Source organism: Anopheles moucheti, chromosome 2 (genome assembly GCF_943734755.1).
Source record: "Anopheles moucheti chromosome 2, idAnoMoucSN_F20_07, whole genome shotgun sequence".
NCBI lineage: Eukaryota > Metazoa > Arthropoda > Insecta > Diptera > Culicidae > Anopheles > Anopheles moucheti.
This window is the reverse complement of record NC_069140.1, coordinates 78,565,115-78,583,124: the sequence shown is the minus strand read 5'-3', so window position 1 is coordinate 78,583,124 and position 18,010 is coordinate 78,565,115. Positions and strand designations below refer to the sequence as shown.

At 40.1% G+C, this 18,010-nt stretch overlaps 1 protein-coding gene across 1 annotated transcript; it reads left to right on the top strand.

The window, feature by feature from the left end:
* The first annotated feature begins 10,383 nt into the window (after positions 1 to 10,383).
* On the top strand, positions 10,384 to 17,516 carry LOC128298517 (alkaline phosphatase-like). Its single transcript, XM_053034269.1, has 4 exons — positions 10,384 to 10,483; positions 10,547 to 10,847; positions 15,118 to 15,991; positions 16,066 to 17,516. Exons 1-4 carry the CDS (start codon positions 10,411 to 10,413, stop codon positions 16,399 to 16,401), a joined length of 1,584 nt encoding a protein of 527 aa, XP_052890229.1. The 5' UTR covers positions 10,384 to 10,410; the 3' UTR covers positions 16,402 to 17,516.
* Positions 17,517 to 18,010: the final 494 nt, after the last annotated feature.

Sequence of the window (18,010 nt, the reverse complement as noted above, 5' to 3'; positions counted from 1 at the left end):
ACTATAAAATAAGTCAAAACAACACTTAATTTCTCTTTGATGTATTATAACATTTCTATTCGTTCATGAGGATTCATACGCCGAGTTTGTATGGTGTCGTTTTCATGACGTGATCAGCCCTTAACCAGAATCTGAAGTTTTTGTAGTGACAATTGTACAAGTAGTAGATTGAATAGACGGTAGTTATTACTACAACTACTCGTATCTCCTATTACCTTTCCCAGTATTGGGGAGTTAGAATTCCCTAATTGTCGGAAATTGTCGGAACTAGCTTTAGAAAGCTAGTTTTGACATTGTTTTTTGATTTTCAAGAGACCAAATCAGTGTTAATGGTAAGGCAGGGTTTGCTGATGATACTCAGTAGCTTCTAGTACTTATAAAGAAATACAAAATAAGAGCACTCTCTCTTGACTTTATCACACCATATTATCTTGGTGCTCGTTCCTCATTTGAAAGCTATAAGAAATTTATTTATGATCTTCGTAAATGTCTCTAACTATACGATACTTAATGAAAAAATTTGGAGTATAAGTATCAACATGATTGCGATAGATTTGATTCCAGAATGGGAACTACTACTTTGCATGAAAAAGACTATGTACTAGTGGATGTGGTGTCCATTAATGCATCTCTCAGTTTGTCACAATATGATTCTGAAGGATAACTTTACACTGCTCATCACTAATCTTTGGGTTTTCGACCAACTTTTGAACGATTTGCACAGAGATTAGCATAAATTGTTGGATTAAAACTTAACTTTAAAATAAATTAATATCTACTAGTTTTAAGTATTTCCAAGATGCTCTATCGAGCTAATTTTAAAATATCTCAAATGACATTTTTTGAGAATTCGTGAACGCTAGAAGTACACCTAGATAGAACTCATTCTCGATTGGATTGAATCATTAGTCCGATCAGACTGGCAAAATCAAGTGATCTTTCCTATACAAAAAAGTTGTACAAGTTCAGTAAAGATAGATTAATAATAATAATAACGGATAATAAAGGTAAATGATGAGAAAGAGTATGATGATATGATATAAACAATTCGTGACTGTATAGTACTATAATTTTAAACCACATCTATGCAGTGTAAACCATTGCATCATAATCTATACGAAACCCCCAAATTATTACTCCAAATCATATATTTTACGGAGAATTTTGCAACGTCGTTTAAATTCCATTCATCACAATCAAAATTCGCGATACATTTAATGCTAACGGCGCGTGCACCGAGCGCCTCCCACACGTAATCGGTTTCAACGTGACGGACCACACGGAACTACTGCATAGCACTAGCGCGTTATTTATTCTTCCTCTTGCATTATAGTGCTTCCAAGAACGGTAACCACCGGTATCGGTTACAGCATAAAACACCATGTGCAATGATTTATCGCTACCGTTCCTGATAAAGATGATGTTGCAGTTGGCGCCCGACTGCATCCCCGTTGGGGGTGGTTAGCGGTTCGTTTGGTGGCCAGCTTGCATTACTTGTATTGAATCGTGTATCGATCAGCAACCAGTCAAACCAGTGTGGATGCATTGCCAAACAACGCAACGTGGTAGATGAGCGTTTTCTTGATGGATGGATACGGTTCGGGATGAATTAGGGTACATTTTTCTACGTTTCTCGTGCCGCGACCGCACGATTTGTGGCGAAAAAGATGAATGGCCGTACGGGGATCGGTGGTGGAATGGTGCCGTGGGCCAGTTCGATGCAGCGACCATCGCTAATGGTTGTAAATGACTTTGGGTATCATATTTTATTGCTGTTATCAGGTTTCCGACACCTTGATTCAGCGCTATCGGTTATTACCGCGTTACCAATATTAATATCCATCATTTCTACTGCCTGTATCTTTTTCAGTGGCTGGTGCCACCGAACCAGGAAAGGGAAAAACACTATCAAGGTAAGTGCTAAATCACATTTATACCTACCTGGATATGTGTAGTAAATTTAGACATATATTTATTTTACTTTATTCACCTACGCTGACAGATATTTAATAAAGAAAAATAATGACAGTTTTCATATAGCTCACGGAATTAATTATCCTATTTTTATCGTGAGCCAACATATTTATAGTCCCATTCAATTAGCTGCTCCCCATTATGAACCATTTACGTTTGAATAAGGGAAGCTAATTTATGGATTCATTAGTGAAATCTGCATGTCCTTTATAACCGTCCGGAATGAATGCTAATCCAAACACACAGAAAAAAAAAGACATCACCCGATTCAAATAGTGCTCCATCGGGTATTAATTATGGTATTCGTTGTTCGTCGACCGACCGACCGAACTAATTGGAGAACTCTTGCCAATAGCAAAAGCAGCACAACATAAGTTAATGTATCCATTGCGATTCATAATTCCTCCCCCAACGTGATCGTGATTGGAATGTACAGGATTCTGCAGGATCGGAGACGGGTTTCGGCTGATTATCTTCATACCCTTCTGACAAATGGGAAATCATTTCCATCGGACACGGATATTTGTGAAGAAGATATTTGCGTATCTATGGAAGAGGAATTCCATCGAGGATTGCTTCATTTGGTGAATGAGCATGATTATGATTTGAAATATCTCTCCAGCGAGACTGTCTTTTGCGTGTCTGAACGTAACCTCAATTCATCTTGCATTGCAGCCGCAGAGGAAGTTGCTTGTGGAATTGAAGCTACCCTTTTTGGGAGGACTTTTAGAGCTGTTCTTCGCCATGCTCTATGCTCTTATTCAGTGGCGTGATTATTGCATAATTTATGAACAATAAAATAAAGTATCATGAAGGAACAAGCTATTCCGATGCAGTAGAAATTAGACGCTACAAATCAGTCTTGCTCAAAAGTTTGCAATTGCAATTCGCACACAAATTATTGTAATTACAAAAGCGAACGCTGAAACAGAGTAGAGCGCTTCCGCCACCTTTTATCCGAAAAGGTTTACTTTTTGTGTAAGGTATTACAAAACTTTGCGCATTAGCCTGCACACAACAAACGCTTTGGTTAATGACCGGGAAACCAACATCCTTCTGCTGGCGCGAAACTTTATCTATTTTCCTTGCACAAAACCGCGCGTCGGTCCGACGGAATGGTGAGTGAACCAACCCCCCGCACGGTTCTTCCTGCAAGCGAGCCACTAATTAATGCTGTAACTCTAGCATTAGCTACCAGTTGCTTTGGTTTTGCAGGAACGGAACGTAAGCTGGAGGTAGTCGGACGGAAAACAGCAATACAATGAAGCAAGTGCTTTGCGATCGTTATGCACTAAATTGAGTTGAATGAAAAAAGACGGTAGACAACGAAGGATAAAATTAGCTTCGCTTTGTTGTTGTTGGTGGTGTGAAAAGCTTTTATCATAACGTAGAGAAATTACTTTAATGCATTGCAGCGAACTGTCTAGCAATTCGCAGAATGCCCAACGCAGTTTAGTTCGAAGTGATTCCTTATCTGGTTGTAGAAAAAAAAAACGCCACACAATAAAAAAAGCAAAGCCTGCTGCTACCGTGTGCATGGGCTTTTCTTGTGCATTGGGAATCATAAAAAAGGTTATGATAAGCACGATATGTTGCTACCAAGATTGATAACGAGTTACCACGATACCACCCAACAGGCAACAGGGGGGGAAAAAGCGATTTATTATGGCTACACCATTTTTGATTACACCGTACCGTGCTGTTGCAGGCGACAGCCAGTTGGCAACTGATTGGTGAAAGTGTTCCGTGTGTTGCGATATTAAAAACAAAAAAAGCGCACAACCAACGGCTAGAGTCTAGCGAGCCGCTGATTCATAAGCGGAAAATAAATAACGTTTTGCGTGTGATGGAAATGAATATTGCATCCCTTTATGGTACCGAAAGCATGGCAGAAGTATAAAATGGATGAAGAGGAAGACATTTCAAACCCATCTGCTCGGTGATATGGGTGTATGTGTGTGTGTAATGTCATAGAAAATCATATTGCAACAGCATTGATTGGCCATAAATTTCGTCGAATGGTTTTCCCCGGCGTGGATTGAGTCGAGTCATCAAAATGATGGATATTTTTTCTTCTATTATTCTACATACATGTCGGACAGGATATGGGAATGGATTTCTGCTGGTAGGAAGGCAAACAGGATAAGCAATAAAGATAGTTTATTAATCATTAAGTTTTGATGAGCTGTTTCCTCACTTAAGCGGTGTGCCGCAACACAACCCATCGTTCTTAGTACGTTTATTATAAGCGGCCAAAGGCAAGTCACAGTCAAATTAAAGTAGACGAAGGATTAGTAAAGTGAGCAGATCTTCACGGTGTAATCCATTGAGAGAAGTACAATTTTGCTGGAATAGATAAACGATCGATTCAAATACTCAATAAAGCTTTATAATTAAATTACTCCGTCCTATAGCCGCTTAGTGCTATGAGACAACTAGAGTGAGCTCTCTAAATTACCCAAGTACCCTTGTCAACTAAACGACAATCTGGCGAATAGAGTTCTTTCCAAAGATGTCACCCATCTTCTTTTAAAGTTTCGAGCACTTGTCTTATTTCTGAACACTGGAGCAAGTAATGTAAACTCTCGCTATAAATACACCACTTGGAACTTTTAAACATTTCTCAGGATCCTTTTAACAATCGAGTGTCTTATATCTAAACTTTGAAGATGCCAAGAAAGCTAACTTTTGATATAAGGAAAGATAATTTTGTGAAAGGGTAAGGTAAGGTGAGATGATCATCACCTCTTGATGGCCACCCATCAAATATCCAGAACCATGAAATACTTCGACGTTTGGATGGTTCTACATAAGATGAGATTTAAGACTTTTTTTACATGAAAGTCAAGCTACTCGCGAACATTTTCATAGCAAAGGTCGTAGTCTTCCTACCGAACATGGCAAGTCTGATCAGGTTATCAAACTAGCCTACTACATCGTTTAGCTTTATTATGATTATAGTATCGTACATACAATTCGTTGATTTCTTTATTATGGTTTATTGATACAATTCGTTGTTTAACCCACGACGTACGAACAGAGAGAGAGAGATATCACGCCCACTAATTCCCACTTATTTTATACCCTGAGTACCTCGCTTAGGCTACTCACTACCTCAGTATTTGCTATAATCTAAAGCATGCGTTACACTACAGAAATCTACATCCATAACAACATCTCCGATATTTCCTACAAAATTTACTACATGAATGAAAAAAAAATTACATTAATAAATTTACTACATGAACTTGTAAATAAATTTACAAAATCAATAATGAATAATGAATTTTTAAATTATAAAAATAAATTTACTTCATGTGGTCAGTCGGTTTCCCAATTTAAATCCATTGAAATAGCTTCAAGGTTTATGATTGCCAGAGAAAAAAATCGTTTTTGATGTATAAACGAGAAGTTAGCTTGTGATCAAACTTATTCTACCTTGCTTTACTTCAAGCACTACAATACACTTTTCTGCGCTGACCAGAGTGTAGAATTGATTTTGTATGTGGAATAAGAGAAATTACGCTGCAGTCAACATAGCTCAGGACGAGCTCAACACAGTACAGTGAGTTGAGAGTATTCTGTATATCTAATTTGCATGAATAAATGTAATAGTGTGCGAAGTACAAGAAAAAAAAATCGTTGTTTCCATCAATAATTCAACCACGGAATCCGATAACAAACAATTTACATGCTTGTCTATACACTTCATCTAACGGTTCCTCATCCTAACCCTGAGAACCCAGAGATACTCTTCGCTAAATGGTGAACTGTATCCAAGCATCAAGGATTTATGTTAAAATGCTAAATTATGCTGCATATCGTAATTATCGCTACATCTAGCGCTTCCCTAATGAAATCCCGCCCCGTCTCAATAATGCAACGATTGTAATTAGCGTTTGTAACGATCCCCCCCGAACCGGATGATGGTGTCCGGTGTGCTACGAGAAGTGAATAATTTTCGGCACATAGTGTGCCCTTTGCCTCCGGTCGTAAACAGTTTCACCGCAGATCGGTGAAGATTGTCGGGACAATTAATATAAAGTACCACTGCCGGCACTTCCTGCACCCGAATGTTTAGTCGTCCACTGCTGGTGTTGGTGTACAATTAACTTCAGTTGTATCCGCCCTTCCCGTCGATGGTCGACACACTCGTTCGAACAAACAGTTTACGATCGTATCCGTAGCAGAAGAAAGAGGCAGAATAATTTATGAATTTTCTGTCCATCCGAAGACTATCGAGATCGGGAGTTGGAAGAGCAGTTTTGGGATCGACCGGGAACGTCTAGCCAGCAAATTGACTCCTATTGTTCAGTGCAAAAGAAGTGAGAATCATCATGAGTATTTCGGGTTTTCGGGAGCTGGTATCGGGAGCACAGGGTGGAAAACATTTCGGTGTGCTCTCAATTGGTTTCGTTTTACCATGCGAATGTGTTTATGGCTCAGTGTTGGCGGATTGGCGAAAGAAGAAATTATTTGGGTTGAAGGGGAAATCGTGTTTTATGCGGGTAATTCTTCCAAAGATCCACCCCTGTCCACAATTGTCTCACCAGCCACCCTTTTCAGTGGTAAAAACGTCTCTCAAACTGTCACGAAACTCGAACGTTGCTCCGGAAGATGTACCAGGAAAACGGAAAACTATTTCCCGTAGTGCTTTTCTACAGTGCTGACCCAATCCAATAATCTGTTTACGATCGATCGCTTTTGTTTATCTACTGTAAAGTAACGGTGTATACTACCCGCACACCATGAGGAATGAGGTTAGTGCTCGACAGGTTCCTGTTGATCCATGGATTTGCTTTTTTCTTTTGCTTTCTTTTTACTCTCCCGCTTCCGCTTGCAGGAAGCCCGTTGTGCTAGAAGTGAAAAGTATCCGGTGTGGCGCATAATGAAAGCAGTAACGAAAGCACACACAAACCGAACAATGGGTGCAACAGGATTACTTCATTCGAAACCAAACGCTCCGTTTCTGGGTCAAAGTAAGAAACCAACCACCAGTGGAAGAAAATGCGCAACGGCGATGCGAGCGATGCAGCGTGGAAACTAGCGATTGACGGATCTTTCACACGAGGCTGGGTAGAAGTTTTCCACTGCTTCCTAAAGCGCTTGATTAAAATTCAAACTATCAGCTCGATATTTAATCAACGCTCAAGTGCAGCCAGTGCGGCTGGCAGGAGAGCTGCATGCACGTTCGGACGATGTTGGCGATGCTGCGAACGCTTGCTACGGTTTGTGGTAAATCGTTCAAGATTGGGTGGTAAAGTTTGGCGTAATTTAATTTAAAACTTACTACTCAGGGAAACGCTTCATGTTGGATCCGTGTGTAATAGGTTTTCTGGTGCGATGCTACAATGAAATATCCAGAAAAGAAGCTTTTAAAGGTCATATTTAACTTGTAGATTATGATTATAAATAGTGTTAGCGTTAAAGGGAAGAAAGCTGATGGCATTTGCATATGTTTTTGTTAATATACACACATATAATACAATATTAAATAGATTTAATTATAAAATAATGTTCTTAAACATATATGCCTTCAGGAAAGTATTACTCGAACTCGAATGCCTGTAATTTAAGCTTTAAATATCTCTTATAAACCGTTGATATCCTTTGTCAATCAGTTTATCGTGATCCAAAATTGGCTCTAACTTCACGAGATAGAATTATATTTTGATTGCATACATTTAGGCGTTAACAATCAAATTCAATCCAATCATGATCCTAAAATGGCTTTAACTTCACGAGAAAGATCTATATTTTGATTGCATACATTTAGGCGTTAACAATGAAATTCGATCCAATCATTATCCTAAAATGGCTTTAACTTCACGAGAAAGAATTATATTGTATTGCATACATTTAGGCGTAAACAATCAAATTCGATCAAATTGTTATCCTAAAATGGCTTTAACTTCACGAGAAAGAATTATATTGTATTGCATATATTTAGGCGTAAACAATCAAATTCGATCAGATTGTTATCTTTAAATGGCTTTAATTTCACGAGGAAGAATTATATTGTATTGCATACATTTAGGCGTAACAATCAAATTCGTTTGCGTGTGGAATATCTCTCAGCTAACCGTCGTTAGCTATTCGTCGTTTTTCCTAGGTCTTTCACATTATTCGGTGCTCAAAGTACTCGTTTTGCGAATCGTTATTACATTTCATCTTACTTAGTTAAGTAATTTCATGTTGCTATTTTCATTACCTTATTGTCAGTCAGTTTGAAATGTCGCATCCATGTCCCATGTACGTTGGCACGAGCGTTCCTTTCTGATGGCGCACCGTTGCAGCCGGGTTATGCACAGCGAAAGCAAACTGTATTTTACCGCGCTGTAAAGGCTTGAAGAAATGGAAACCATTGCTAACAGGACAGCCACGCCAATTCTGTCTACGAGTTGACTGACGTTTTACCGACGCCGATGACAGCTGCCAGAAGGACATACGCATGCATTCGTACGAGATCAAAGGCCGTTATGGGGATTATGGTTTGCCGGTCCCTGTGCCTGTACGTTGTAATATTTACAGCTACACCGTTCTGCGCCATGTTTTCCACACACACGGTATGGGTGGAAATGCGTTAGAGCAGTAGCTATTTTCATTACCATTCTAATTCATTCGGTACTTTGCCTGCTCGTAGTGGTGAGTTGATTGCGGCTGCTGTTGGCAGTTGCACGACACATCTCTGCAGTGGGCACAGCCAGCGGAACAGCAAAACCGTCAAGATCATCTTGTGTTGCTGGAATCCGCTACCAAAGTGGAATCATCCAGTGTTTTCCGATACACCTGGGGCCGTTTGTGCCCGTGGAGTCCATCCTTTTACCCTTTACGCTTTGCACGCTCACTGCAGAGCGAGTGAATTCATATAGCGGAAAGGTGACGTTCGTGTACGTATGATGCTGTGATTGAATAAGTCAGTGAGCCAGTTTATGCTTGGAGTTGCTTGGAGGAAAACCATGAAGAGAATATACACCAACAAACAACGCATGCAAAGCATTAGTTTCTGGATGCTTTCTAGCGATACAGGATGATGGTATGGACGTGTGCGCTTACATTGAGTAACTGATGTGAGTGGGACGCGTACATTGTTACACCTGCCATAGTAGAAGTTGAACGAGGCGTTTGACTGAAAACGTTGAATTATAGATACAAGGAGACGGTGCATGTCAGTAAGAGCAACTGTTTTTCTGCTTGTGTGGAATAATTGTGCCTCTAGCATTTTAACTTTTTTAGTGCTTTCCACTGCATACTATTTTTAAACTTACTATTGCAAAATATAGCAACTGCAGCGCTTTTAAAAATAAATTGCAATAGAAATAGCACATGAGACTTTAGACTTTCCGCATATCATCTAAGAAAAAGCCTGAAGTTAGGCAATTGTGAGGCAAAATAGTGATATTAATGGAATTATATATCGGTAAGCTTGCAAATATTTTGTGTTTGTGTTCTGTGCATAAATGTTTGTAATCAAACAATGTAATAAATTTTCCGCAAATTATAATCAAATCAAGGGCCTTAGTAATGTAAGAGCACTATACAACTGACGGTATCATTGGTCAGCCGGAAAATGGAAAATAACTGGACTCAACGAAATTACTCGCACCATAGAAACTGCGAATACATCGAATTGTCAAGCTTTTAATAAAAAGTATTATAATTATAATTATAAAACTATTATAATACTAAAATTATAATTATACACTTTTAATTCAGTATTAGAATTATTAATATTAAAAAATTTAAAACAAGTGCCCAAATATTGTAATTAAGTTCCAGTCAGAAGATGCAACTATATTTTCACGGCGTCACCAGAAGTTATTAATGGCTTTCATAAATAATTTTTATGCTAGTCTTCCAGTTGTTTTTATCTGTGTTTAAAAAAATTACATTTAAATGTTTCAACGATTATCAGCATTTTTTGTAGTTTGCAGTGACAGATTCATACAGATAAATTTTTTAAATCACTAATTATTATATTTTCAAGGACCAATTTTTCATGAATTATCCATAGTGTTCCACTCAACTGCTTTTTTTAAGAATAACATTATTTAATATCATTAGTAAATATTCATGAATCCATTCAATCCACGGTAATCAGCGTGCATTCGTCATCGTAAAGTTTGCTGTAAATTTGAACACCGTGGGGTAGTCCCGAACAGAGTGATAACGTGATCACGTTTTTAACATCATACTGCGTCTATTTCTAACAATCGGTATGACAATAAATCCACCATTGGATGATAAACCTGCAAATCACGCCATAGGATTGCCGGCCGGGGTCGTGCTGAGGTATAGTTTGCATCGTGATAGATAATTATCAGGCATGCGATATATTTGCTCAAATTGACAGTATAACTAGAATGACTAAAATTGGAGGATCTACCAGTCGACTGTTAGCTGTTGATAGTAACGGACAGTGCATTAAACGACAAAATGCGTGCCATAGTGTCAAGTGTCTGTGTTATCCTTCTGTCGGTTGTCGTGGTGCACGGGTCGTTGAACGATGGTAAAAGAAACCTTTAATTGTGGTTAAATGCTCTAGAATACTAAAATTGATTTTATTCCAAAGAGTATGACAGTGATAAGCGATACCATCCGAGACTCCCCGATGAAAATGCACCTGTGAAGTCCTCCAGGAATGCCGAAGATGAGCAAACGATCGAATACTGGAGAAATCAGGCCAAAGCAACAGTGGAAAAGCATTCGAAACGAACAGAAAACAAGAACATTGCCAAGAATGTGATCATGTTCCTGGGCGATGGGATGTCTATCTCCACCGTTGCACTGGCAAGAATTCATGCAGGAGGTGAAGAGACTCCGCTATCCTTCGAACAGTTCCCTTACACCGGTATGGCGAAGACGTACTGCGTCGACTACCAGTGTTGCGATTTGGAATTTTTTGGATCGAAGTATCCATAGGAAAAAGTAATATTGTAAGCCGCATGAAAAATAGTTTAAGGAAGCTATGATTTTTTGTTAAAATGGGTATATAAGCGGGAGCAATTGTTGAATAAAGCAGTTTTCGTTAATCGGTTGAAGTAGAAACAGCGAAGAGTGAAGGTTTCTTTTATCAGAGCTCTGGTTTTCGGCACCTTACCCCCTTCTGTCTGAATAGGCTCCCCAAGCATTGGATAAGGAGCAACTAGCGGGAAGGTCTGGTAAGCGGGACGAATAACCACCATTCCAACAACCAACATTCTCCCCTCCATAATTCAACCCGGTGAATTATGCAATATAATATCTTCAGCGTTGTGATTTTTGTTTCAATTTCCTTGATTCTTAATTGCGCGATTCGATCTTGTATTTCTTCTGCATTGGGCTGCTCGCATTATCCGATTGATCTCTTTTGCCAGGTTTCCTCGAAAATTTGTTTACTACTAGAAGATGCTCTTTCGGCGTCACATCTATGACTGCAACCTGTCCATCCGGGGCTATTGCTGTTTCCACTACCTTTCCCTTTAACCATTTTCCAGGTGGAGCATTGTCATTTTCAGCCATTCACGCCACTTTTCATACAATGCATCGGGAATCTTTCCATCCCAATCTTCCGTGGCAATGTTGATGGCTTGCATAATTATTCGACCATGTATGGTGATGTGGCTAATAAGTCCAAGTGGATCATAAGCACTCATTACAAAGCTCAATGCTTCTCTCTTAGTAGGCTTCGTTTCTGCATCAATACGTTTCAGATCGACTTTGTAGCTAAAATAATCATTTCGAGTATTCCATTGAACACCTAGAATCTTTTCCATAGCTTCATCCTTTTCTTTAATATCAACCAAAGTTCTTACTTGATGGCGTTCTTGCGAGATATTGTTCATTAACTCCTGTTTGTTTGACACAAAGTTTCGAATATAAAATCCTCCATCATCGTGGGCTTCGATGACTTGTTTTACTGTTGCGATTGCTTTCTCCATCGAAAAGAAACTATCGAGGTAATCATCCACATAGTGTTGATTTTTAATAGGTTCGAGTGCTAACGAATACTTGTTTTTGTTCTCCTCGGCATTTCGATTTTTCGCAACCTGAGCACACGCTGGTGAACACGTTGCTCCAAACGTCATAACCTGCATGACGTAGGTATCGGGATTCTTACTAGAGTTGCCGTCTCGCCATAAAATTCGCTGTGCGTCTTGATCCTCTGGACGTATTCTTACTTGATGAAACATCTCCTTGATGTCCCCGCATATACAGATGGGTCCTTCACGGAATCTCAAAAGTACTCCAAACAATGGTGCCATTTCATCTGGTCCAGTTAGCAATACTGAATTTAAAGAAACACCGTTAATCGTTGCTGCGGCGTCGAAAACTAACCTTGGTTTCGGAATTGGCTTATTTTTGTTTACTATCACGAAATGTGGGATGTAGAATGTTCTTGGAGAGTGTCGAGATATTTCTTCCTGACTCAGCTTACGCAGATATCCTTTCTGCTGATACTCCTTGAAGGTATTGCACAGCCACGTTTTCAATTCCGGGTTTTTATCTAGTTGCTTTTCTTGTGTTACCAAGCGACGAAGTGCGTTGTTATAGCTATGCGGTAAAACGATGTCGTCGTTCTTCCAAAGCAAGCCTACTTCGTATCGACCATCCTTTTTCTTGAGTGTTTGCTGAATAATAGACTTGGCTCTTTCTATCGCTTGACATTTCACTGTTTTCACAGGTTTCACTCCAAACTCCTCGGTTGAAAAATATCTTTTCATCATATCGGTCATCAATTCTTCGCTTTTATGAATCAATATGTGATTCTCTTCCATTTTTGCGTTTGATTTGTCAATGCCAAAAATCAACCAACCAAGCTTTGTTTTAATCGCCATTGGTTCATCTGGTCGTCCCATTTTCCGGCCTAATGGCATTAATAAATGGCTATGATTCAATCCAATCAATATAGTAGGATATGCCTTTTCATAATCCGTTATTTTAATATCTTTCAGATACGGATATCGAACTGCTAGCTTTGTCCCAGACAGTGACTGGTTTGGCAATTGTAAGTTCTTCACCGTTCGAATGCCTTTTAACTCGTGCTCTTTCTTTTCGTTGACGCCACGGATCATGCAGTTTACTCTTCTGCTATTATCTTCTTTCATCGAAAGATTTTGCGTCCATGTAAGCATAAGAGGGTCCTTCGCTCCGTCCAACTTTAATTTATTTGCCATCTTTTCTTCAATTAATGTTAGTGATGATCCAGCATCCAGGAAAGCGTGGGTTTTCACAGTAATATTCCCATTTCGTAACACAACAGGAACGATTTGATAATATACGTTCTGTATAGTCTGATGATAATTCATCCTCGCTGTGTTTTCAATGTGCAACAACTGATGATGGTGTTCTTTGCAACCTTGAATACCACATTCCTTGGCCGCGTAACAGTTGCTCATATTATGATTGTTAGATTTTAAACATGCTTGACACTGTTTGCTGTCTATAGCTACCTTGAGCCGCTCATCTGCTGGGATATTCTTAAAACGTTCACATCGATGCAATGCATGGCATCCATTGCAAAATGGGCATGATTGTTGAGGGATACGCGGTTGAATGCTTCCTTGGTGTGAATTAGATGGTTTTACGAATGGTCGAGTGTTTCGCGGTTGCTGTCCTGATGGTGTATTTCGAGGATATATAGGCCGTTTATAATTCAATTGTGGTGGACGTTGGTGATTCGATGGAACACTTACATTTTGAGGCTGGTTAAAATTTACCGATTGTCGTGGTCGTTCTGCGTTTTTTGGCAGCTTTCTAATCTTTTCAGCAATAGGAAGAAGCCATTGGCTGAAATGTAGCACGTTCGGTACTTCGTAGGCTTTCTCAATATGTTCTTTGTATTCTATCCATTTTAATTGCTTGCTTGTTGATAACTTGAAGGCTAATTCATCTACTAAACGATGATCTTGTAAATATGCCTCCCATTTCATAGCCTTGAGGTTAGTAATCATGTCTTCTAATGCATCTGATAGCTCGGGAATCTTCATTTCGTTATCGAGCTTCACTCTCAAGACTTCATTTAACAAATCGTTGTACACTTGTTTTGGTCTTCCAAATTGTTCTTCTAGCTTCAAAATGATGGTTGGTACATTATCCGGATCAAGGAATAATCTCCGAACACATCGTTCCGCATCTCCTTTCAATGCATGCTGAAGACGGTTAAGATTCTCTAAATTGCTGAATTCTCCTTCCTTAGCGGTTTCTTCAAAGGTTCGTTTGAACTTGGACCAATCTTTGGGTTTTCCATCAAAATATGGCAATTTGCTAAGCGACATGCGCTTCATACTCGTTGCTGCGTTCAGACCACTTGCTTTCAAAGCTTCTACTAACGCTTGGATTGTTGAATCATTCTTGGACATCCGTGAATATTCAGCTCTATCGTCGTTACACTTCTCACACGTAAATGTTTCATCATATTTCGGTAATCGCAGTATCTTTGCACATGAAGCGTGATACCAGCGATCACATTCATCGCAGCGGACCATTTCATTGGGATCGTCAGCTTCGTAGCACAAACGACAATTTCCGTTTTCATTTTCCACGAAATATAGTTTCCTGTTCGCCATGGTTGAAAGTTAGTATACCTGCGCAATTGTTAATTAAAACGCAGATTCCTTTCCGATGAACAGGAATTAATCAATTATCTTCAATCGAAATGTTCTACGTCACGGATTCTTCGATAGAACGATTCTGTTTTCAAAACGATATCTTCTTTTCTCGGTTCGACGGTACGACGTCTTCTGATTTCTTCCTCTCTGGAGCCACCAAATGTTACACGCCGAGCTTCTTCGGCAGACCACGCGAAGGACTGATCCTTTTGCTGAAGACTCAGTGCGACGGTAACGGAGTTTTCCCGGTGAAGCAGAGGTGGTTATTCGTCCCGCTTACCAGACCTTCCCGCTAGTTGCTCCTTATCCAATGCTTGGGGAGCCTATTCAGACAGAAGGGGGTAAGGTGCCGAAAACCAGAGCTCTGATAAAAGAAACCTTCACTCTTCGCTGTTTCTACTTCAACCGATTAACGAAAACTGCTTTATTCAACAATTGCTCCCGCTTATATACCCATTTTAACAAAAAATCATAGCTTCCTTAAACTATTTTTCATGCGGCTTACAATATTACTTTTTCCTATGGATACTTCGATCCAAAAAATTCCAAATCGCAACAACCAGGTACCCGATTCGGCTTGCACAGCCACAGCTTACTTAGCTGGAGTGAAAAACAACCTAGCCACGATCGGTGTCAATGCGCACGTAAAGACTAGGAATTGTGTAGCTGACCAGAATCGATCACATCATACAACTTCCATCGGTCAGTGGGCAATCGATGCGGGAAAAGATTCCGGAATAGTCACTACGACACGTGTCACACACGCTTCCCCTGCCGGTGTCTTTGCACATACAGCGTTCCGAGATTGGGAAAATGATTTCTACGTGAAAGAGGACGGTTGTGATCCGGATGTTGTTGATGATATTGCGGAACAGTTGGTGTACGGTGAGACTGGTTCTCAGTTGAAAGTAATTCTAGGTGGAGGACGTCGTGAGTTCATGGATCGAGATATCCATGAGGACTACGAGACGGGCAAGGGAGGATATCGATCCGATGGAAGACATCTGATCAATGAGTGGATCCGGAATGGTCCCGTCGGAGAGAATCGCACGTTTGTGTGGAAACGATCGGATCTGCTGGCGGTGGATCCTTACCGAACGGACCGATTGCTGGGACTGTTTGATCCAAGTCATTGTGAATTTAATTTGGATAAAGTGGAAAATAACTTGGACGAAGAACCGACACTCTCCGAGATGGTAGACAAGGCAACTGATATCCTCAGTACAAACCCGAATGGGTTCTTCCTATTTGTGGAGGGAGGTCGTATTGATCACGGACATCATGAAAATCAGGCGAAATATGCCGTTGATGAAACGGTAGAGTTCGCGAAAGCGATCGAGCTGGCACGCCACAAGTTCAGCGAGGAAGACACCTTAATTGTGGTGACGTCAGATCACTCGCACAGTGTCAGCTTTGCTGGGTATCCGGTAAGAATTCGTCCTTTCGTCAATAATGCTCCAGGGAGTTTTGTCTAACAAATCGCTTCTTATCTTGATAACAGAGTCGTGGAAATGACATCTTTGGCACGGCTGGAAATGGCGGCGATGGAGTTCCTTACATGACCATCAGCTACGCCAATGGACCGGGCTATAGGAAACACGTTGATGTGGAAGCTGGCAAAAGGCTGGATGTGCGTCAGATGGACCGATCGAAGACAAACTTTGTGTTTCCTTCCACATTGCCTACGTATCCCGAAACGCACGCAGGAGAAGATGTGGCCGTGTACGCATCCGGACCGTGGTCTCACCTGTTTACCGGAACGTACGAGCAGAACCTCATTCCACACATGATGGCGTACGCTTCGTGCCTTGGAAACGGGATGAAGGCATGTGACTGAGCTGCAGTACAACAAAATGTATTAACCACCAGATGCCAGGTGGTCTAAGAAATGTTTAGAGCCCTAAGTAACAATTGAGATAATAATAGGAGAGAGGAAGATAACTGTATTGTAATGATTGAATAGTTTCTAAGAAACGAAGTGGTACTTAAAACGAAGAGCCTCACAATCATAACGGCTCAACAATCAAACGAGAAATTTACCCAGGAAGTCATAGGGAATTCTTTCGACTGGATCACATTTGAAACAATTATTCGCATCACGTGAGACGTTGTGAGGAGTGATCTTTCTGATAACCTAAGCTCAAAATTTAACGAATCTGGAAGTCATTAAAATTCAAAACATTTGCAAAGACCTGGACCGTTCCAAGTGTTAGCAATATTAAAGACGCTACAGATGATGTCACGATTGGTCTCCTCCGGCTGGTGTGGGTTAGCTTTGGTAAATCCGTATTAAACTCTAGAGTAGCCCAATCCTTCCCTCCGGCTAATTGCAAAGCAGCTTACAGCAAATTTGATTGTTTTCGAACCACCTCGAACTAACATTTACAATTTGCATCATATGGTTGAAGGACGGCATGTGAAAATCATACCCGCCAGGATGAGAAGCTACCCTTTTGGCCAGTTACACTAAACGGTAACGGCTGCAATAGCAAACGACATCGAATGTTTGTGCAAAAGGTTACCCCGGGCTTTCCGAAGATGCGCTCTGTTTTAGCAAAGCGCAAGGAAAACAATGCACCCTGCATCCTGATGACCCGTAAGTGCACTTGTGTAATTTGCATGATTGCATTATGGTTTGTAATTGCAATGGGTTGCTAATGGGCTTGAAGGGCTTTTTGTGCTGTTGCTTCGGGCAACCGAGGACGTCTCAACTGGATCGCTTTCGAAAGACGTCCAGCTTGTTTGTAGTGATGTTTTACGAGACGTATCGCAATAGTTGTGAACGATTTTGGAACGGAATCTTTACGGAGTTTTAAAGGCAGAGCTTACTTAAATTATCAGGAGGAAATTTGATAACCTTCTCCTCCTTCTTAGTATTAAATCAAATCCTTGAACTATCACGAGAAATGTGACATTAAAGACTAATATTTTTTTTTGCAGTTTGTTTCAAACAGTTCGAAATATTTAATAGATAGTGGTAGTTTAGACACTGAAGGGCAAAAAAGACGCACACGTAATAAGCACAGATCGAGAAGCTTTTCTTTTTGTGTTTAGCCAGGTGCAGATGGTCGCTTTTAATGAGTCTTTTCCAATTTAGTTTATATATTTATAGCTTCACTTGTTACAATCGATGCTTTGTGATGGCTGTACGCACCTATTGGCAGACCAATTTTGTTTGTTTTGAAATTTTTCGTACACTTAACGAGCTATTGACAGATCATTCTGTGAATGGTGATGTAAGTAATAGTAATGGTACTACCGTAATTGGCATTGTTGCAAAGTTTCGGAGTTCGTCAGTAAATCTTTAACATCCTCTTTTATATGTGAGATGTTCCAATTTTATTATTGGTCTTTTACTCGTTTGCAACAGGAATAGGGCTCGATCCTTAAAATGCAACCCTTTTCATTTACATTGATGGTGGCGCCCTCTCCCGTCATTCGTTATA

What these genes read in the sequence shown, in the direction of transcription:
- LOC128298517 (XM_053034269.1), top strand. Translation starts at nt 10,411, where the DNA reads ATGCGTGCCATAGTGTCAAGTGTCTGTGTTATCCTTCTGTCGGTTGTC. An exon ending in GCACGGGTCGTTGAACGATG is followed by an intron (nt 10,484 to 10,546) that starts GTAAAAGAAACC and finishes TTTATTCCAAAG; the next exon opens with AGTATGACAGTGATAAGCGA. An exon ending in ATGGCGAAGACGTACTGCGT is followed by an intron (nt 10,848 to 15,117) that starts CGACTACCAGTG and finishes AATTCCAAATCG; the next exon opens with CAACAACCAGGTACCCGATT.